Source organism: Hemitrygon akajei, chromosome 5 (genome assembly GCF_048418815.1).
Source record: "Hemitrygon akajei chromosome 5, sHemAka1.3, whole genome shotgun sequence".
Classification (NCBI taxonomy): domain Eukaryota; kingdom Metazoa; phylum Chordata; class Chondrichthyes; order Myliobatiformes; family Dasyatidae; genus Hemitrygon; species Hemitrygon akajei.
The window spans coordinates 151,832,128-151,855,776 of NC_133128.1; the positions used below are offsets into that span (position 1 = coordinate 151,832,128).

Genomic DNA, 23,649 nt, shown 5'->3' on the forward strand with positions numbered 1-23,649 from the left:
TTATTATCATCATTATTTGTATTTGCACTGTTTATCTTCTTTTGTACATTGGTTGCTGGTCAGTCTTTGTCTATAGTTTTTCATTGATTCTATTGTATTTCTTTGTTCTACTGCGAATGCCCGAAAGAAAATGAATCTCAGAGTAGTATTTGGTGACATAAACATACTTTGATAAGAAATTTACTTTGAATTTTGAATTGTTATATCCCACTCCCCAATTCATCCCATCTGAAAGAGTATCATAAATTTAGTTTCTGATGTAATGGGTCTTCCAAACCTTGAAAAACAACTGTTCCTGGCTTTAAAGAGCTCACTGAATTGGGAAGAGAATTTTGCATGATAATTTGACGTAATTTCAAAGGTCACAAGCTTTCACTCAAATTACTTTTCTCCATATATGCATTTCTCCATATATACATTTACTGCTTTGCTATTCATGGCATATTCTTCAGAGCAAACAAACAGTTAGCAAACCTAATTATTATTTTGGACTGATACAATGGCTTAACTTACATGGTAAGACATACTTGAGAATGGGTATGAAATATACATAGGTGTACATAGAATTTTTGTTCACTTACATGTGAGTTTAGCATTTAAAATTGTTTGGATTCACATATGTACACCCAGGATATACAACACCACATTAATACGTTCTACTATTTGAATTGAACCTCAATCTCTGTATAAAGGAATGAGACTGTATTTCTGAAGTTAAAAGGGATCACAATTATTAAATATGTTTAAAGGAGTAACACTTCTCCTGCTATTTTAAGAAAAAAAACCCAAAAAGATGAATGCTGAATAGATTTTTCTTTGCCTCACCAAGGACTGTGGCTGAATCCTGGTAGAAGTTCTAGGTAAGATTGACTGAGAACAGAGCTTGTTTTTGAAATTACTACTGTGATAGCCTCAATGGGCAGGAGTCAAGTGAAATTGCAGACTGTGGCACAGCATATTCAAAACACAGCAGGATCAGGGATAAACAAGAGGGAACCAAATGATTTCAAGAGTCAAATAATTAGATACCCAGCATTATACTTTCTTCATTTCTGCATGGTCTCTATCTGGATAGCTACATTGAAAGTGATTACATTTTTTTTTACAACTCTCACAGTAAAATCTATAGATTTGGAATTAATGATAAAATTTCTGAATGCTTTGTTGGAAGGCAGAGAAGCTTTCTTTCATTTAAACCGCTTTGCTTCACTTGACTGAACAAGTCTTTAATAATACCCTTCCTTTCACATCATACAGACAAACTAAAATATACTTTCAGGCCTAAATTCCAATGTTTTATTATTTGTGTGTTTTGGCAATATTGACACCTCATAATGATAATGCAATATTTTCCACAGAAGTGCACTAAAGCCTCACCAGCTGCAATAACATTACCATGAACATACTTAAAAAAACAATTCATTTGTTCCAAAACGTACTTGAGGCATCTTGAGAGCTAAGATGATACAGTATGCAATTGTACTTTGGAAGCTGACAATATTTAGTGATCTTAGTTTACGTTCAAAATAACCAAACTGTCATAGAACATAGAACAGTACAACACAGTGCAGGCTCTTTGCCTATGATGTTGTGACAATCTTTTAATCTACTCTAAAATTAGTCTAATCTGTAATTCCCTGCTAAATATGACGAAGTTTTGCAGTTGTAGAATAATACAGGAGTGAAACCTCAATGAACCTGTTGTACCTGAGTAAAATGGGCACAATATCAATTAGCACTAAGCATCAATGTCCAGTGCCCTGGGGACACAGAACACCATTTAAAATAAACCTGGATTGACTGTCTTTGAGGCAAAATAAAACGTCTGTTACATCTCTTAATGGGATGTATTTCATCTGTTTTAGCATAAGGAAAATTTGTCAGCCCCGGAAGGGACAAGGACCTGGGAGATCAAGAGCCTAAAGCAAGGGATCATGATCTTTCTTATACCATGGACCCTTACCATTAACCAAGGGGTCTGTGGACCCCAGGTTGGGAACCCCAACCTAAAGGATTATAGATGTGAACTCCTGTACGACATAACATCGGCAAATTGCAACCCACCTCTCGTCTCACAATTCCTGCTGACAAGATGGGCACCCAAAATTCAGGGCTGTAGAAAAAGCGTGATTATTTCAGATACACCAAATGTTAGGGCACTTTCTATGTCTAATGCTCAGCCTTGATACAGAACAGATTATATTCTTTCACAATATAAGATCAGTAATACAGAGCTGAAGACTTCACGTTGAGGATTTTTTTTTGGCATAAACTAATCACAAGAATAGTTCACAAAATCCTCATTTTCATCAATAAAAATGTACTCAGAGCCTTAACTGAAATAAAATGTCTATAAGATGATTCATGGGGGACATAATCATAAATGACACCATGGTGAAGGTGGCCAAAAGGAGAATTTTCATGAGCAAAACTGAAGGGGTATAGAAAGAGAGAAAGAGAGAGAGAAAGGGAGAGAACATGCATGCGTGTGTGTGTGTGTGTGTGTGTGTGTGTGTGTGTGTGTGTGTGTGTGTGTGTGTGTGTGTGTGTGTGTGTGTGTGTGTGTGTGTGTGTGTGAGAGAGAGAGAGAGAGGGGGGAGAGACAGAGAGAGATAAAAGAAGGTACACAAGATGTCAGAGTTAATTGAAGCTACAGATCAGTAGGAACAAAATGATGGCTGATAGATTCTCCTTATCACCATCTGAAAGGGAAAACGTCACTTCTGAAAATTTTTCCATCTAGTTATTAAACTGTGTCTGTCTATACCCTGGAGCACGTTACTCATATTGACAGTCATTTATGTTGGAGAGAGCCACTTAATTAATGTGGCCTAAACAAACAATGGTTTTGGCAAGGATGTTAAAGGCATCCTGCTGCTCATCCTGAATGCAGAGATGCACTTTAGATGTAAAGAGGTGGCCAAAGATCTCTGTGCATCACTAAGCTGATCTTTAAACCTGGTTTTCAAGGTTTCAGCTCTAGGAATAATTCCATTTTGCTTCACTCTAGCTTCACACTAAAGTGGACAAGGAGTCAGGCAGATTAGGAAGCAGTTGAGACATGGATTATTTTTGCATTTATTGTTGCCATCATAGTCAGGCACCCACAGTGTTCCCTTCCTTATTCCCACTATTGCAGATGTATTTGCATCTCCTACCTGAAAGGAATTCTTTAATAATGGCTGTTCCAAAATGTCATGAAACAGCTACTCTTGTCTTAACCTGGCTCACTGAGCCAGGCCAAGACTTGCTTTCTAGTGTATGAGTTGGGAAGGTTATTGCTCTGTTAGCAAACATACAGCACAATCTGATAAGATTTCAATGATCACATCAGAAGCTCATCTCATATTAACAGAAAAAAATATTTTCAATGTATTTTCTTCTTCCAGGTGCATATGGCACTTCTACGTATCCCACATCAAGATGGACTCTCAATAAAGAATAAACAAGCCAACTGGACCCACGCTATCAAATTACATTCTGACACTGATTAATGATGCAATGACTCAGAGTAATCATCGAAATTGTTTGCACATGGCTCTGGAAAGTAGAAACACACCTGAATTTTCTGGGGGTGGGGGTGAGTGATGGTGGTAAACAGAGAACAGAATTTCAGAATTTTAGCTGACTGCTGATATTTGTGCAACTGGGTGTCTTAGATCCAAGATTTCATAACCAGCCAGCCTCTTAATAGATAAATGTACACTCTAATAAATGTATACTCTTTAATGGCTGCTAAGATAGAGGAAAGCTTCAACAGAATTAGACTTCTTTGCCACTGGATAGCAGCTTCTTCAACACCAAGATCCACGCAGTTGCTGGTGTGCAACACCTCCCTCACTTAAAGAAACCCTCTACAGGTCTCCGACAAATTTTACATGATGAACTAAAATAGATTATTATATTTTATTATTTGGGCATGTTGACGTCATTGACCTCACTGTAAAAAAGTAGTAATTTTCAGTACCAAATTCTTACTGGCTCAATTGTTGATAAGGCCATTTGCTAGAGATGAAAGATACTTTTGAAAGACTCTGATGAATGCAGCAAAGTATCATGAAAGTGCTCATTACAAAATGGCACTATTTGCTGCCTACAAAATGCTGGAGGAATCAGCAGATCAGGCAGCATCCAGGGAAAGAAACAAACTACTGATATTTTGGGGCAAGGACTTCCATCAGGACCAGTCATATGACATATGCTGGTGATATTAAACCTGATTTTCATTCTGTTAAATGTCAAACTGAAGTCGATGAACAACAACCCGGTGTACTAGGCATCGTTTTCTAGGTGTGACAGGATTTGAGTGGAGGGCCGAGGCTATGCATCATCTCAGTGCTCTGGAATGAATGGCAGGTGAATTGGAAAGGGTCCAATGTAGCTGGAAGATGGGATTTTATACAATCCATTACTAGTCACTCAAAGCACTTCATTATTGTTGAGGCCAGTGCCACTGGGCGGTAATCGTTTAGGCCGGTTACCATTGCTCTCTTCAGCATCAGAATAATGGTGGCTGCCTTGAAGCCTGCAGGGACAATGGATTGTTAGAAAGAGATATTAAAGATGTCTGTTAAGACCACTGTTAGCTGGGCCACACAGTCCTCTAGCACCTGTTACGAATGTGCCACAACTCTGAGGGGCCGAAGGGTACAAAGTAGCCCCCTCCTTTTTGAGAATCACAAGATCGCTATTAATTCGGGTCTGGGACCCAGGAAATGAGAGAGAATCCACAAGGGTTTGGAATGTGTCCTGGCCTCAGCGATACAAAGCCATGGATACCGGCCATTGTCTCTTGGAGACGGAATTGTGTATTGAGTACTGTACTATTCATTGAAGCCCCTCAGGGGACAACCAGAGTGGGCTGGTTGAGGGATTGCATCATCCCAACCTGATTGACATCTGAGACCCCGTGACTAAGGATAAAAGAGGGTCTGGGGAACAACCCCTTCAGACGCACCAGGAGAAACGCTAGAAATCCCGTGACAGGGTTTAAGAGCGACAACAGGTGGGGCCCGCATGCGTCCTTTCCCTTGCCTGGGATTGGCGGCCGTAGCACGGAAGAACGACTTAGCTAAAGGAAAGGACACCAACGAAATTTCGAAGGATCGACTTCATAAAAAGGAAAAGCTGGCAAGTTTCAAAAATCCCTCTCTTGACTCCAACCAAAGGCTGCAGCCCATGAACTGAGTGATTTTTATATTTCCATCGGACAATACATTATCCCCTAGACAACGATAGAGCTATTTCTTATTGATTATTATTATACCCACACTTTTAGAGTTAGTATTGACAACGTATATTATCTGTATGTTTGCATTGATATTATTTTTGTGTATTTTTACCAATAAATACTGTTAAAAATAGTACCATCAGACTTCAACGGACCTCTCTATCTTTGCTGGTAAGTGACCCAGTTACGGGGTTCGTAACACACCCGACCAGGTATGTTATCTAGCTCCGCAGCTTTGTGTGGGTGTGATCCTCTTCATCTCTGCTGCGGCCAGACAGGCTGTCTGTTCCTCAGGGGGAGAGGAGCTTTTCCTCAATGTCACATCATCGATTGCATCAAATCTTGCATAGAAGGCGTTCAGCCTATCAGGAAGGGAGTTGTCATTGTCGTTGACTCTCAGGGTGGACTTCTAATCTGTTATGGTTTCGATACTTTGCCACATGCACGCATGTCACGAAAGTGTCTGTAAATTTTCTGTGAGTACACTTGTTTTCCTTCGTGATGGCACGGGAGAGTGTGGCTCTTGAAGACCTTAGAGTTGTTCTATCCCCAATCTGAAGACAGCATCCTGGTCCCTAAGCAGTGCATGGACACCTGCAGTCAGCTGTGCTTTCCGCTTTGCCCTGGCAGTGTAGTGTTTAATCAACGTATTTTCCTATGTAGCCAGTCACCAGTCCCACATATTCATCGATGTTGATGTGATGATCGTAGGTAGCCACCTCCCTGAATACAGTCCCAGCTGTGCTGTCAAAACAGTCCTGCGGTGCTGAGGTGCTGATCTCCCTGTAAGCTGGGTTGACTTGTTTAGCCAGTCTGTATGCAGATATTAGCAAAATGGATGTGTGGTTTGAGAATCCAAGGTGTAGACTGGGGCAGCCTTGGAGGCTCCATGAACGTTGGTACAGACCAGGAACATTTCCTCAGCACTAGCGTGGGGATTGTAAACAGCAGCAATCACAATGGCAGTGAAATCCTTCACGAAGTAGAAGGACCATTAAAAACTCTGTCTGTGGTGAGCACTGAACCATTACCAAGGTGTTCATGCACCAGTTCTGATTGACGTAGCCACACAGATCTCCTTGGCGGGTCTGATCGGAGATCACAATATTTCTGACTCCTGGATGGCTGAGTCAGGAGTGGAGGCCTGGGAGATATGTTTCTGTTAAGACAAGCGTGCGGCAGTCCCTCATCTCCTATTGGTCCAAACACAGACGCAGGTAGTCCAGCTTAATTTTAGATCAGACTTTAGCGAGTGGAGTTGTCATGAGCGTGGGCCTGCATCAAGTCTTGCTCGAACGTTAACATGCTTACGACATTTCTGAGTCCTTGCGCAGCACTTCCAATGCCTGTTTCCCTGAGTAGCTATGGTAGGCCTTGGCGTGGAGTGAGGGCCCACTCCATGTATTAGGATGTAACTGCACAGCACCTTCAATATCCTGCTAGCCAGTGAGGTAGAGTTGCAGATTTTAGCGTACTTTACGATCAGCAGTGTTTTTTGACCATAGAAAGGATGAACAGGACAAGAAATTTCAGCACTGATTGGAGCCAGAGAGGCTGCATCACCATCAGACAGTCAAGTCCCAAGAACAGCAAGAACGTGTGCAACCTGAAAGTAGGATAGACCATTCCTGAGATCAATTAAAGCATCTATAAAATCACTTAATGAGGAGACTTTATGTATTTTAGTTTCTTGGAAATTTAGCAGCAGCAGCAGTGGCAAGGACCCAGCTTCGCAAGAGCTTGCTGATCTAAAATGCCATTGATGTGTTTTTTTTTGCCCAGTGCAATCTTAGCTAACTGACCCTCACTCAGATTTATCTGGAACTACCACTGACCTGCCAATTTTTGGAATTATTTGATGAGAAGCTGCCTGCCAAGCTAACTTACATTGAGTATTTAAGAGAGGTCATATTCAGATTACATCAAGCTTTTATGTTGTGGCTTTTATATTTCTGAATGTCTAGACTTGCTGTGTCAAGGATGGAATCTTTGAATGAAAATGGTTCAGTTACATTGATCTGCAATGCTGATTTTGAAGATAATTTTGCTGTAGAAATCGCCAAGTATAAAATGACTAAGGTTGGGATTTGTTCTCAGATCCTCGAAATCCTCTGAACACCAACATTTAACAGATTTCCATTATTTTAGTTAATTAAGTTTTGCAGTTCTTCCTGTTACAGTCAATACATTTGTAATCCCTCATGCTATGCTCTGGCATCTTTATGTCCACTCATTTATTCTGCCTGCATCCTGTTGTGAATCTTCCTATTTCTCCATCCAGGGAACAGCGGATACTCAGAATCTGCTTTTTTCCAAAGATGTAACTAATTTTGCGATCTAAATGAACAAGGGGGCACTTACAAAATGTTTCAAGAGCATCCGAGGCATTTTTTGAATTGTGGAGCATTCAAGTGGCTGAATGGTCAAATTCATTGTCTTTCACCCTCCTCATTGTCAGAGTGAGAGCTGTTCTCACAGTCATTGCAGCTTTAAAGGGCTAATCCTTTAATCCAGTACTCATCTTTAAACATTAAACTGTTTCAAACTCTGTGCCATGACCAGACCTCTCCAAAAATCATTCAGATAAGTCATCTAGAAATGAGTGCATCCTTTCAGATCTCAATGGCTCAGAAAAAATACAGTTTGGAGAATGAATCTGAACAGCTGGATGTTGTTGCTCTTGGTTAAAACCAATGCCTGTTTTAAATTTTGCAGCTTATTGGAATGCTTTTGATCCCTGGCGAAGATCTGCTACTGCTCGTGCCTCCTCCACCCACGAGCCAAGTTGTCCACTAAAGACGGTGAAAGTAAAGTGTGTTAATGAAGCACTGCCAGCAAGACTAGCTGAGGTTCCATCCTTGACCTTAGTGGCTCAACAATCAATTTTGGTTTATCATGCACACTCATTGTCAAAATGAAGATAATCAGCACCTTTAAAAGATCTGCAGCATTGGTAACTGACAGTAGAGATGAGGTAAGAAAAAATAATGGCCTCCTGTATAAGGTGGAAAGAAAGCATATATGAACACATATTCCAAAGTAAAAGTGAACTTAGTTCAGTTTACTCACCACTTTTCTTATAGAAAATAAGTTCAGTCTTGAACTCGCGCTTCTCATCCAGTGCTTTCTGAATCTGGATTTTCATGACTTCATTTGTTTCTACTCCATAGAGGAATTTACAAGCGCAGCTCTTCTGCATGAGTTCAGCTCGAGCATAGCCAGTCAGTTCACAGAATCCATCAGAGCAGTACACTATCGGATACAGGTTCAGAACCTGAGCATTCCCCAGAACAAAGTTGCTGTCTGTTGGATTGAAAAAGAAGGACACATTGTTGTCTTTTCTACTAAATTGGATCTCCAAATCCCCAGACAATAAAGAAATACTGTTACAAAAATATTATCAGTATGGAAGCAATTCCCTTACATTTCCATCTTAAAGAATTGTGCTACCCTGTGTACAAATCTGAGAGTGTATCAAATTTAGATTTACAGAATGTTCCTTGTATTGTTGATTACAAAACAGACGTTGAAAGGAAATCCTCCTTGTGTGGGTATATATAATGCAAGAAAATTTGGATTATATGAAGGATTTTTTTTAAAAAAAATCACACTGTTGTGTGCCAAGCTCAAAGGGAATGTGTAGAGAGGATCAAGAACCAGTAAGGGAAATGATACCGATCTTTACATCTGTTCCAGGTCAGTGAGATAGAAGGGGAAGTCTGCAAATTGTCCAGAGAAATAAAAGAATGCTACACACAAGAGGTAGTGCAGATGCTGGAAATCTAGAGCAATGGAGGAGCTCAGCAGGTCAGGCAGCATCTACGGATGGGAATTAACAGTTGATGTTTTGGGGATCAGTGGAAAAAGTTTGAATGCTTTTAAGTAGTGAAAAGCCAGTTTAGTTTTAAATGACATTTACCATACCAAAGAAATATAGTTTCATAAGCATTAATAAATAGTGGTTAGAGAATTCTCAGAGCCATGGCATATATGGTCAATCGAATAATCAACTTTCTCTGAAATATAGGCAGAAATGAGGATGTAGGCAACAAATAACATTAGATATCGCTGCCAGAACGAAATTGTTTCTGAATAAATTCGAGGAACTGAAAGCTGGTGTTTCTGGCTTTCTGATGGATATTGGAGTTAAAGAATTATGCAAAGTTAGCAGCCATTAATTGAAATGAAAAACCACTTCAAATGTACAGGCAATAATCAGTTTGAAATTCAAAAGGCAGTTTCACAACATAGAACATTATACCATAGTACAAGCCCTCTGGCCCACGATGTCATGCTGACATTTCAACCTCCATTTTTTCTTACATCCATGTGCTTATCTCAGAGACTTTTAAATGCTCCTAATGTACCAGCCCCTACCATCGCTTGTGATAATGCTTCCATGTATCCACTAGTCTCTGAATAAAAAACTTACTTCTGATTTACCCCCTCATATTTTCCTCCAGTCACTTTAAAATTAGACCCGCTCGTAGCAGCCATTTTTGTCCTGTGAAAAAGCCATTGGCTGTCCATTCTCTCCATGCCTCTTATCTTAAATACCTAAATCGAATCACCTCCCATCCTCATCCTCCTTCACTCCAAAGAGAAAAGCCCAAGCTCACTCAACCTATCCTCATAAGACAGGCTTTTTAAACCATGTAGCATCCTGGTAAATCTCCTTTTTGTCCACTTTATAGCTTCCATGTCCTTCTTAAAAAGAGGCGATCAAAATTAAAGACAATACTCCAAGCGCAGTCTAAACAGAGTTCTGCAGAGCTGCAATATTATCCCGTGGTCTAAACAGAGTTCTGTAGAGCTGCAATATTACCCCGTGACTCTTGAACTAAATTCCCGGATTAATGAAGGCCAACACTCCATACCCCATTTTAACAACCCTATCAACTTCCACAGCAACTTTGGAGGATCTATGGACGTGTACTCCAACATTCCTCTGTTCCTCCACACTGCTGACATTAACCTTGTACTCTGCCTTCAAGCTTGACCTTCAGAAGTGAACCACTTCCCAGTTTTCTGGATTGAACTCCATCTGCCACTTCTCAGCCCAGCTCTGCATCCTGGCAGTGTCCAGTTGTAACCCATGACAACATTCTACACAATCCACAAAACCACAAATTTGTGACATCTGTAAACTTACTAACCCATCCTTTCACTTCTTCATCAAAATCATTTATAAAAACCACAAAGAGCAGGGATCCCAGGACAATCCTACAGACAGAATATGCTCCATCCACCTACACTCTCCGTCTCCTGTGGACAAGCCAATTCTCAATCCATGCAGCCAGGTTTCCCTGGATGCCATTGCTCCTGACTTTTTGAACGAGCCTACCATGGGGAACCTTGTAAAACACCTTAGTAAAATCCATACAAACCACATCCATTGCTCTGCCTTCATCAGCTTGTTTTGTCATTTCCTTGAAGAATTTGATCAGCCTCATGAGGCATGACTTGCCCTTCACAAAGTTATGTTGACTATCCCTAATCATCAAGGTTTCTCCAAATGCTTGTAAATCCTGCCTCTGAGTATCCTCTCCAATAGTCTGTTCACTTCTAACACAAGACTATAATCTCTAGGATTATCCCTATTACTTTTTTTGAATATTTGTCACCCTCCGATCTTCTGGTGCTATGCACGTAGCCAGTGAGGATTCAAAGATCATTGCCAATGGTATAGAAATCTTTCCTCTCACTTCCAGTAGTAACCTGGGGTATATCCTATCTAGCCCTGGGGAGTTATATATCTAATGTTTTTCTAAAGTTTCAGCACATCCTCCTTCTTAATGTCAAGACGTCCCAGCATATCAACCTGTTTTATCTTTGTCAAGGTCCTGCTCACTGGTGTACATTGAACCAAAATATTCAACTCTAGGCACGTGTTTCCTCTTTTATCCCTGATAGATTGTACCCTCACTCTAGCCATTCTCGTGTTCTTCATGTCTGTATAGACTACCTTGGAGTTTTCCTTAATCCTACTCACCAAGCCTTCTCATGTCCCCTTCTAGTTCCCTTAAGTCCCCTTCTGAGCACTTTAATGACCACCTCTAGAGCTCTCTCTGATCACCCTCCTTGACAAGTAAGCTTCTTTTGTTCTCTTGACCAGATGTTCCACATCTTTTGTCAACCATGGTACTTTCACCATACCATGTTTTCCCTGCCTCAATGAGACAAACTTATCTATAACCCCATGCAAATGCTCCCTGGAAACCCCTACATTTATCGAGAGGTCCGGTCCCCTTGCGGTCCTACTTTTCAGCTTCTCACATAGCTCCCTATACTTGCTCTTCAGGACCTCATCCCTCTTCCTGCCTATGTTGTTGGTACTGACATGTACCACTACATCAGGCTGCTCACCCACCCCCTCAAAAATGCTTCAGACACAATTTGTTACATCCTTGACCCTGGCACTTGGGAGGTAACACGCCAATCAGGAGTCTCTTTCATTTCCACAGCATTTTCTGTTCTCTAACTTTCAAATCCCTTATCACCACTGCTCACTTCTTCTTCCTGGTCTCTTTTGAGCGATAGAGCCAGACGCAATGCCAGAAACCTGGTCACCGTGGCTTTTCCCTTGTAGGTCCTTTCCCACTCCAAAAACAGCAGTATCCAAAGCAGTACTTGAATCACAAACAAGAGAAAATCTGCAGATGCTGGAAATCAAAGTAATACACACAAAATGCTGGAGGAACTCAGTAGGACAGGCAGCATCTATGGAAAAGCGTAAATGGTTGACATTTCGTGCTGTGACACTTAGAAACATAGAAAACCTACAGCACAATACAGGCCCTTAAACCCACAAAGTTGTGCTGAACATGTCCATACATTAGAAATTACTAGGCTTACCCATAGCCCTCTATTTTACTAAGCTCCATGTACCAAATCTAAAAGCCTCTTAAAAGAGCCTATTGTATCCGCCTCCACCACCATTGCCGGCAGCCCATTCCACGCACTCACCACTCTCTGGGTAAAAAACTTACCCCTGACATCTCCTCTTTACCAGCTCCCCAGCACCTTAAACCTATGTCCTCTTGTGGCAACTATTTCAATCCTGGGAAAAAGCCTCTTACTATCCACATGATCAATGCCTCTCATCATCTTGTACACCTCTATCAGGTCACCTGTCATCCTCCTTCGCTCCAAGGAGAAAAGGCTGAGTTCACTCAACCTATTCTCATAAGGCATGCTCCCCAATCCAGGCAACATCCTTGTAAATCTCCTCTGCACCCTTTCTATGGTTTCCACATCCTTCCTGTAGTGAGGTGACCAGAATTTAGCACATTTCTCCAAGTGGGGTCTGACCAGGGTCCTATATAGCTGCAACATTACCTCTCGGCTCCTAAATTTAATTCCATGATTGATGATGGCCAATACACCGTACGCCTTCTTAACCACAGAGTCAACCTGCACAGCTGCTTTGAGCATCCTATGGACTCGGACCCCAAGATCCCTCTGATCCTCCACACTGCCACGAGTCTTACCATTAATACTATATTCTGCCATCATATTTGACCTACCAAAATGAAGCACTTCACACTTATCTGGGTTGAACTCCATCTGCCACTTCTCAGCCCAGTTTTGCATTCTATCAATGTCCCATTGTAATCTCTGACAGCCCTCCACACTATCCACAACACCTCCAACCTTTGTGTCATCAGCAAACTTACTAATCCATCCCTCCACTTCCTCATCCAGGTCATTTACAAAAATCACAAAGAGTAAGGGTCCCAGAACAGATCCTTGAGGCACTCCACTGGTCACTGACCTCCATGCAGAATATGACCTGTCTACAACCACTCTTTGCCTTCTGTGGGCAAGCCAGTTCTGGATCCACAAAGCAATGTCTCCTTGGACCCCATGCCTCCTTACTTTCTCAATAAGCCTTGCATGGGGTACCTTATCAAATGCCTTGCTGAAATCCATATACACTATATCTACTGCTCTTCCTTCATCAATGTGTTTAGTCACATCCTCAAAAATTTCAATCAGGCTCGTAAGGCATGACCTGGCCTTTACAAAGCCATGCTGACTAATCACCCTAATCATATTATACCTCTCCAAATGTTCATAAATCCTGCCTCTCAGGATCTTCTCCATCAACTTACCGACCACTGAGGTAAGACTCACTGGTCTATAATTTCCTGGGCTATCTTTACTCACTTTCTTGAGTTAAGGTAAAACATCCACAACCCTCCAGTTCTCCAGAACCTCTCCCGTCCCCATTGATGATGCAAAGATCATCGCCAGAGGCTCAGCAATCTCCTCCCTTGCCTCCCACAGTAGCCTGGGGTACATTTCGTACGGTCCCAGTGACTTATCCAACTTGATGCTTTCCAAAAGCTCCAGCACATCCTCTTTCTTAATATCTACATCCTCAAGCTTTTCAGTCTGCTGCAAGTCATCGATACAATCACCAAGATCCTTTTCCATAGTGAATAATGAAGTAAAGTATTCATTAAGTACCTCTGCTATTTCCTACGGTTCCATACAAACTTTCCCACTGTCACACTTGATAGGTCCTATGTTTCTATGTTTCTATTTCAAAATTCCAGCTTCTGCTGATTTTATTTTTATTTTTATCTGGTGCTGGCTCATGTATTTCTGCAGATTTGTAGACTAAAGGAAGATCCAAATGAAAGGTCTTGACCTGAAAAACTGACTGTCCATTTCCCTCCATAGTTACTGTCTGACCCATTGAGTGTCACGACCATTTGATAGTTAAGTTTGTGATGGATTAAATACATCCAACTTTATAATTCTCTCTTCAGACCACCCTAGGATTACTGTGGACAGAGATCTTTCTGAGAGTCATAAAGGTTTCAAAATAAGTTTAATTCGGCAGAGTATTTTTAGTTTTATTCATTTTCAAGATTGTGGTGAACTAGATATACCTGTCTGACTGCTCCTGTGGCTCCTCCCACAGACCCTGCTGACTGCTCCTGTGGCTCATCCCACAGACCCCTGTATAAAGGCGACTGTGGGCTGCTGCTCTCCCTCATTTTCCCCAGGATGTAGTGTTGTTTATTCTTCCAGTCAATAAAAGCCGATATCTCGTTTCCTAAGTCTCAGCGTGAGTTATTGATGGTGCATCAAAGATGAGGCTATTAGTGGCAATCATGACCATCGCTAACTTCTATAGAAGATGGTGGTGATCCACCTTCTCAAGCTGCTTCAGTTATTCTGGTGAAGACATTCCTGCAATTTTATGGAGTAGAAAGATTCAGGATTTAAATGGAACAGCACTGAAGAAATAGCAAAATAATTCCACATCAGGATGGTGTGTGAGTTGAATTGCAACCAGCAGGTAGTAGTGTTCTCATTTTCCTGGTGCACTTGGTGATATAAGTCATAGGTTTGAGAGAGACTCCTGGAGTAGCTGAGGTATTGGCAGTATATTTTGTACACTGCAGACATTGTGGTGGGGTGAATGAATGGAATACTAATCTAGCCGGTTGCTATGTCCTGGGTGGTGTCGAGTTATTGCGAGTTGATCAAGCTCAGCTCATCAGGCTAGGTACACACTATCCATAAAGTTCCTGACTTTTATCGGTGGGAAGAAGTGAATTCACTTCCCAAGAATACCCACGTTCTGACATACACTAGTAACTAAGTACCTTAGCTTTTTGCTTTGGAATAGCTAGAATACAGCAAAAACATACAGGCTGCTCTTTACAGTCTGCCATTCACCACCATCACTCACTACAAATCAGCAGGATTCAAAATCTGGGCCTCTGTACCTCTCTCTGCAACTGGATCCTCATTGGGAGATCAGGGTCAGTGCGGATTGGTATTAATATCTAAGCCCACATCCTTCAGCTGCACCGATAATACAGATGCACCTCAAGTGTGTGTGCTTTGCTGTCTGCACACTCATGACTGCATATCTAGGCACAGCTCAAGTGACGCCGATAAATCTGCCCATGGCAACACTATTGTTAGCATGATCTCAGACAGTGATGAGGAGGTACACAGGAGTGAGATGGTACTGCATCACCAACCTCAAACTTAATCTCAGTGAGACCAATTGTCAGAAAGGGGAAGTCAGGAGAATCCACACCAGTCCTCATTGAGATCTCTGTCACAGATTCACGTTCCTAAGCACCAACACCATAGATCTATTCGAGCCCAACAAGTTGATGCAATCATGAAGAAGGTACTCCAGTGGCTCCACTTTGTTAGAAGGGTGAGTATATTTGCAAGTTCACCAAAGACTCCTGCAAATTTCTACCGACGTATGGTGGAGAGCATTCTTCTCACTGGTTGCACCACAGCAGTATGGAGGCTCCAACAGACTGGATAACTATAAGCTGCAGAGGGCTGTAGAATCAGACAGCTCCATCATGGGCACAGCTCTCCCCACCTTTGAGGACATCTTCAACAGGCGACACCTCAGGAAGGTGACATCCATCATTAACCCTCAACATCTGGGAAATACCCAACTCATGTTGCTACTATTGGGCAGGAGGTACAGGAGGGTGAAGACCTACACTCAACATTTTAAGAACAGCTTCTTCCCTTCCACTATCAGATTTCTGAATGGTCCGTGAATACTACTTTACTGATGCATCTGTGACATATAGGTTGGTGAGGATGAAGTCAAGTGGTTTACTTATCACCTGCAATACCATGTATAACATACAAAGTAAATCTATTATCAAAGCACATACATGTCACCATATACTACACTGATATTCATTTTCTTGCAGGCATTCACAGTAAGTACTATAGAATCAATGAATAAATGCACACAACAAAATAACCAGTGTGCAAAAGACAACAAACTGTGCAAGTACGAAAAGAAAAATACCCAAACTAGTAATAATAAATAAATAAGCAATATATAAATATCGACAATGTGAGATAAAGAGTCCTTAAAAGTAGGTTAAGGGAACAGTTCAGTGATGGGGCAAGTGAAGTTATCCCCTCTGGTTCAAGAGTCTGATGGTTGAAGTGTAATAACTGTTCCTGAACCCGGTGATGTGGGTCCTGAGGTTCCTGTACTTCCTTCCTGATAGTAGCAGAGAGAAGAGCGCATGGGTAGGATGGCGAGAGTCTTTGATGATGGATACTGCATTCCTGTGACAGTGCCATTTGTAGATGTGCTCAGTGGTGGGGAGAGCATTGCCTGTGAGGGACTGGGCCGTATCCACTATTTTTGTAGGCTTTTCTATTCAAGGACATTGATGTTTCCAAACCAGCCTGTGATGCAATCCATCAGTATATGCTCCATCGCAACACTATAGAAGTTAGTCAGCGTTTTAGATGACATGCTGAATTTTCGCAAACTTCTAAAAGAGTAGAGGCACTTGCTGTGCTTTCTTTGTAATGGCACATGTGTACTGAACCCAGGACAGACCCTCTGAAATGATAACACTGAGGAACTTCTAGTTAAGACTGAATGTATGCGACAGATCTCTGGCAGTCAAAAAGCTAAGAAATCTGACAAAAACCATCACTAAAAATACCTTTTTTGAGATAAATTATGTTAAATTATTGCTGCAAACAGTGAAGGGGCAAGTGAAGGCGAGGTGAGTTCAGGGGGTGAGCTGATGTTGTATGCTGCAGAATCATTGCAGATAGAGTTCCAATGCCCCAAGAGTGAGGCTGGATGGCTCAGAGCACTGAAAGGAGGAGTTGGGGCCTGGACAAAGAAGTTTTGATGCTCGGTCAGCTGGCCTGGGTGTGGAATTGCATCGCTCTGGGCACCGAGATGATTGGAGGAGCCTGAGAGAAGTTTCAGGCTGTATGATAGAATTTGGGCTTGAAGCGAGTCGCTGGCAGAGCGGGCGTGGTCTAGGCCCGAAGCCCTTTGCAGCAGCAGTGTCTGGGTCCTAGTGCGAGGTACCTTACGCTGTTTAGGCAATTTAAACACTGGCCCAGATTGGAGGTGAGAGCCAGTTTTGCTTGCTCTCTGTGATCTTCACTGCTCTCTTCAGGGCTCAGAGTCTTTCACTGTTCTGTTGTTGGGTCAGTCTAAACGCCAGCCCAGATAGACTGATAAAACAGGGTGTCGGAAAGAGAACTGATTTCCCTCTCTCTCCCCAGTGGTCATCTCCATGGCGATGAGGCTATGAAGACTGCCCTGTCTGCTATGCTCCATGCCCGCTAATATGATGAACTGATAAGTGAGGCTTTCGGCCTACTCTGGGCTGCTCCCGATTTCGGATCTGAGGACTCATTTTCAGTTTGGAATGCTGTTGATTGCTTCAATTATTTGCAAGATCTTTTTTCTTCTTTCTTTGCACATTGAGAGTTCTTTTATTTTTATTTATATTCTTTTCTTTCTTTAATTGGTTACTTTTGGGTTTCTTGCTTTGGGGCTACCTGTGAACAAGCAAATCTCAAGATTGTATCATTTTTTTCTCTGATAATAAATGAATCTTGAATTTGAAGTTGTTGACTCTCTCCATCTCTGATCCCCTGATAAGGACTGGCTCATGGACCTCCGGTTTCTTCCTCCTGTAGTCAATAATCAGCTCCTTAGTCTTGCTGACATTGAGTGAGAAGTTGTTGTTGTGGCATCACTCAGCCAGATTTTCAGTCTCCCTCCTATATGCTGATTTGTCACCACCTTTGATTTGGCCAACGGCAGTGGTGTCATCAGCAAACTTAAATATGGCATTGGAGCTATGCTTAGCACAAAGCACAAGCAAAAGCAAGTACTAAGTATAAAGCAAGTAGAGCAGGGGGTTAAGCACACAGCCTTGTGGAGTGCCAGTGCTGATGGTGACTCTGGAGGAGATGTTGTTGCCAATCTAAACTGGCTAGTGTCTGCAAGTGAGGAAATTGAGGATCCAGTTGTAAAAGGAGGTATTGAGACCCAAGTCTTGGAGCTTATTGATTAGTTTTGAGGGGATGATAGTATTGAATGCTGAAATGTAGTCAATGTACTGAGACAGTAAACCCTCACAAGGCGGAAGGTCCCGATGGAGTACCTGGTAAGGCTCTGAAAACCTGTGCCAACCAACTAGCAGGAGTATCCAAGGAGATTTTCAACCTCTCTCACTTGCTTCAAAAAGGCAACAATTATACCAGTGCCACAGAAGAATAATGTGGGCTGCCTTAATGGCTATCACCCGGTAGCACTCACATCAATGGTGATGAAATGCTTTGAGAGGTTGGTTATGACTAGACTGAACTCCTGCCTCAGCAAGGACCTGGACCCATTGTAATTTGCCTTTCGCCACAATAGGTCAATGGCAGAACCTGGGCCTCTGTACCTTCCTAACCAGAAGACCACAATCTGTGCAGATTGGTGATAACTGTGTAGCTAGGCATAGCTCAAATATCATCTATAAATTTGCTGATGATACAACCATTGTTGGTAGATCTCAGATGGTGACAAGAGGGCGTATGGGAGTGAGATATGCCAACTAGTGGAATAGTGCCGCAGCAACAACCTGGCACTCAATGTCACTAAGACAAAAGAGCTGATTGTGGACTTCAGAAATGGTAAGACAAAGGAACACATACCAATCCTCATAGAGGGATCAGAGGTGGAGAGAGTGAGTAGCTTCAAGTTCCTGGGTGTCAAGATCTCTGAGGATCTAACCTGGTCCCAACACATTGATGTAGCCATAAAGAAGGTAAGATGGTGGCTATACTTGATTAGGAGTTTGAAGAGATTTGGCATGTTAACAAATACACTCAAAAACTTCTATAGTTGTACCGTGGAGAGCATTCTGACAGGCTGCATCACTGTCTGGTATGGAGGGACTACTGCACAGGACTGAAAGAAGCTGCAGAAGGTTGTAAATCTAGTCAGCTCCATCTTGGGCACTAGCCTAAAAAGTACCCAGGATATCATTAGGGAGCGGTGTCTCAGAAAGGCAGCGTTCATTATTAAGGACCTCCAGCACCCAGGGCATGCCCTTTTCTCACTGTTACCATCAGGTAGGAGGTACAGAAGCCTGAAGGCACACATTCAGTGATTCAGGAACATTTTCTTCCCCTCCACCATCAAATTCCTAAATGGACATTGAAGCTTCGGACACTACCTCACTTTTTAAAAAATATACAGTATTTCTGTTTTTGCATATTTTTTTAAAAATCTATTCAATATACGTAATTGATTTACTTGTTTATGTATTACTACTTTTTTGATTTTATTATTTTTTCTCTGCTAGATTATGTGTTGCATTGAATTGCTGCTGCTAAGTTAACAAATTTCACGTCACATGCCAGTGATAATAAACCTGATTCTGATTCTGAAGAGCATCTTGATGTATGCATCTTCACTGTCCAGATGTTCCATTGTGTGAAGAGCCAAGGAAATGGCATCTGCTGCTGACCTGTTGTGACAGTAGGCAAATTGGAGTGGAACCAAGTCACTCATCATGAAAGAGTGAGTATGTTTCATCACCAACCTCTCAAAGCCCATCTGACAGATCTGTCCTTCAGGACTTTGCTAGAGTAGATTCTGTGTTCTTGCTACTTTCACCATTTTATTCCAAGTGTTTTCGAACATGGATTCAATAGCTGAGGGCGGACAGTAGTGGTAATTTAGGTTTGACCTGAAGACATGAGACTACATGGGATCTGGAGACAATGTCAGCGATACTCTCTCCAGTCTGTGTAGCACTGTGCTGCTACCTCTGGTGATGTAACAGGATCTACCTAATGACAATGACAGGGTAGCTTGCTGCTTTCTTTATAAGATACAATTCTAGGGGTGTGAATATGTCAGGCTGTTGTTCAACTAGCTTGTGGAACAACCGTCCTAATTTAATACCAGTTCTTGAAGATGTACAAGAGCGAATACAGATGCCTGACATTTTCTGGGCAGAGCACCAACCAGATAGTTTGGACTGCTCTGTTTTTTAAGGTCAAGGTCACTGTCACCCTAGATCATCCTAGGTGTCAGTAGATGAACACGGTCATGTATTTGCTCAGGAAGTTCCAAGTGTCATACCACAGTTCAAAACAAAATCCCTCAACTTGGATAAAGGAACGACATGAGTTTCTGACTATAGGGAAGCTCCATGTTCTTGCTCACTTTACAAGAATCAGCTTACCACCAGATCAGTTCCACCTCGTTGAAGGGAAACTACTGAGAGGGCACAGATCAGCGGGAAGTGCAGCATGTGATATGCATACGGTAAGGGTTAACTAAAAGCAAAGACATGATTCTCCAGAGGTGTTGCCTTGGGTGTTGGTTGAAGAATAAGTGTTGGACAAGGCACCATTTAAAAGACTGTCATTCTCCTTAAATGGCACCATGGGATATCTAATATGCACAAGGCTATGGGAGAGATGAGATCTAGTGATGTCTTAACTGAACAACAGAACATCCCCAGTGCTGCGGGAGCCTCCTCCCACTACACTGGCACGGATTTCACCATCTGCCTCCCCCTAATCTTTTATACTTCCCCAGCCCGAACATCACATTCGACCCTTCTCCCCCTCCTCTCTCTTCATAGCTCCATCCCACTATGCTATACTCCCCTGAGACTCCTCTTCCACTACACGTGTCCGACTTTGTACCTGACCCAGTTCCAATCCCTGTTGGGATTTTACCATTCCTGATCCCTGAACTCCCCTTCTGCAATGCAGAGCACTCCTCAGGAGAGACCTCACTTTCAAAATCTTTCACCCACACTTCAACACGTTCTGGGCCTGTTGTGATGGCAGCCCTTCCATCATCTTTGCCTCCATGCTTAATTCATGATAAGAAATCCTCACCCTCCAATGATGACCCTTCCTCTTAACCCTCACACTCCTCTTCCTTACGGACAATCCCCTTCTGGCCTTTTACATTCTCTTGACTCATCATTTCCAACTGTCCCAGTCAACTTGACTTCTCTACTCTCATCCCCTCTAGGTGAGCAGTTCTCAACTTGCCTCTCAGCAATGTTTCATCATCAAACCCACAGGCATGGCAGCATCACTGCGGTCTGGTGGATGGCCATTATCCTGCAGAGGGTAGATAGCTCTTGGAAACCCCCTGACATCTGTCCCAGACCATGATCCCATCAATGAACAGCAGATCACTTCTTCACAGTCTTTGACCTGATTGTACCCCAACTCACTGTTTTCTGCTTTTATCTCCTTTTCAAGATTTCCTTTCTATTCTGGTAGACCCACTATTTTTGCCTCAGACCTCAGCTTTATCCTTTCTTTTGTTCATTCCATCCCACTTACCTCCATAAAACCATAAGACATTGGAGCAGAATTAGGCCCATTGAGTCTGCTCCACCATTCCATCATGGCTGATCCTGGATCCCACTCAACACCATACATCTGCCTTCTTGCCATATCCCTTGATGTCCTGACCAATCAGGAAATGATCAACTCCTCCCTTAAATATACCCATAAACTTGGCCTCCACTGCAGTCTGTGGCAGAGCATTCCACAGATACACTACTCTCTGGCTAAAAAAACTCCCCTTACCTCTGTTCTAAAGGGTCACCCCTCAAATTTGAGGCTGTGCCCTCTAGTTCTGGATACCACCGCCATAGAAAATCATGCTCTCCACATCCACCCTATCTAGTCCTTTCAACATTTGGTAGGTTTCAATGAGATCCCCACACAGTCTTCTAAATTCCAGTGAGTACAGGCCCAAACCTGCAAAATGCTCCTCATATGTTAACCCCTTCATTCCCAGAATCATCCTCATGAACCTCCTCTGGACTCTCTCCAATGATAACACATCCTTTCTGAGATATGGGGCCCAAAACTATTGACAATACTTTAAGTGCAGCTTGACTAGTGTCTTATAAAGCCTCAGCATTTTCCCTTGCTTTTATATTCTATTCCTCTTGAAATAATGCCAACAATGTATTTGCCTCCTTTACCACAGAATCAACCTGTAAATTAACCTTCTGAGAGTCTTGCATGAGGACTCCTAAGTCCCTATGCCCTCTGATGTTTGAATTTTCTCCCCATTTAGATAATTGTTTGCACTATTGTTCCTTTTACCGAAACGCATTATTATACTTGTCCATCTGCCACCTCCTTGTCCATTCTTCCAATTTGTTGAAGTCCTGCTGCGATCGCATTGCTTCCTCAGCACTACCTACGCCTCCGCCTATCTTCGTATCATCCACAAACTTTGCCACAGAGCCATCAATTCCATTATCTAAATCATTGACAAACAATGCAAAAAGCAGCAATCCCAACACTGACTCCTGAGGAACATGATTAGTCACCGGCAGCCAACCAGAAAAGGCCCCTTTTATTTCCATTTACTGTCACCTACCTGTCAGTCATTCTACTATCCATGGCAGCCTCTTTCCTGTAATACCATAGGATTTTATCTGCTAAGAAGCCTAATGTGTGGCACCTTATCAAACACCTGAAAATCCAAGTAAATGACATCCACTGCCTCTCCTTTGTTCACCCTGCTTGTTACTTCCTCAACACCTTTCATATCCTTTGCTATAATGACAATTTCTGATTCCCTAGCCCCAGCATTCATCTTCACCATGGATGTCCAGTTTTTAAGCACCTCTAGCCCCCTTTTGTGTTGGCACATGGCCAAGTGGTTAAGGCATTGGTCTAGTGATCTGAAGGTCGCTAGTTCGAGCCTCAGCTAAGGCAGTGTGTTGTGTCCTTGAGCAAGGTACTTAACCACACATTGCTCTGCGACGACACCGGTGCCAAGCTGTATGGGTCCTAATACCCTTCCCTTGGACAACATCGGTGGTGTGGAGAGGGGGAGACTTGCAGCATTGGCAGCTGCCAGTCTCCCATACAACCCTGCCCAGGCCTGTGCCCTAGAAACGTTACAAGGTGCAAATCCATGTTCTCACGACACTAATGGATGCCTATATCCCCCTTTTAGGAAAGTCACATGGCGTTCTATTTCAATGTGGAATGAAGATCTAACCATATCTTCTCCACTAATTCACCTAACAGAATGTTGTTACACTGAATAACTTCTCTTTTGGTTCCTGTCACTTTCAGGAAATCATAGGTGTAGCCTTGGGCTCTCCCATGGGCACTAACCATGTCTGCCTTTTTGCTGGCCTTGTGGAAGAATTTCGTCCCAAAACCTTTTCTGGCACCACTCCCCAACTCTTTTTCCCACATCAACAGCCCCATTGATGCTGTTTCCTGCACTCAATTTTATCATCTTTGTTATTAACCTTCACCCCCCTTCAAGTTCACTTGGACCATTTCTGACTACTCTTTCCCTTTTCTTGATCTCCCTATTTCAGCTGCAGGAGACAAATTATCCACATACACTTACTATAACCGATCGACTCTCACGATTACCCCGACCACACTTCCTCCCACCTAGTCTCTTGTGAGAACGCCATTCTTTTCTCTCAGTTTGCCACATCTGTTCTCAGGATGATGTTTTTCACATCAGGGCATCTGAAATAGTGTGAGGGGAACTTGTCATGAGTAACTGTCTTCCTCCTGGTACTCCTGTGGCTCAGTGTAGCAGAGGCTGCCTATGAGACTGG

At 42.5% G+C, this 23,649-nt stretch overlaps 1 protein-coding gene across 3 annotated transcripts in view; it reads right to left on the minus strand.

Annotated features, from left to right (window-relative positions):
- kcnh3 (potassium voltage-gated channel, subfamily H (eag-related), member 3) overlaps positions 1-23,649 on the minus strand; it is a 612,109-nt gene that overhangs the window by 394,551 nt on the left and 193,909 nt on the right. For all 3 annotated transcript variants that reach the window (XM_073046887.1, XM_073046888.1, XM_073046886.1), the window contains one exon: positions 8,300-8,533. In XM_073046887.1, coding sequence (XP_072902988.1) covers positions 8,300-8,429 — 130 coding nt within the window. In that variant the 5' untranslated portion in view covers positions 8,430-8,533. Of the gene's footprint in view, positions 1-8,299; positions 8,534-23,649 lie in introns of those variants that run through there.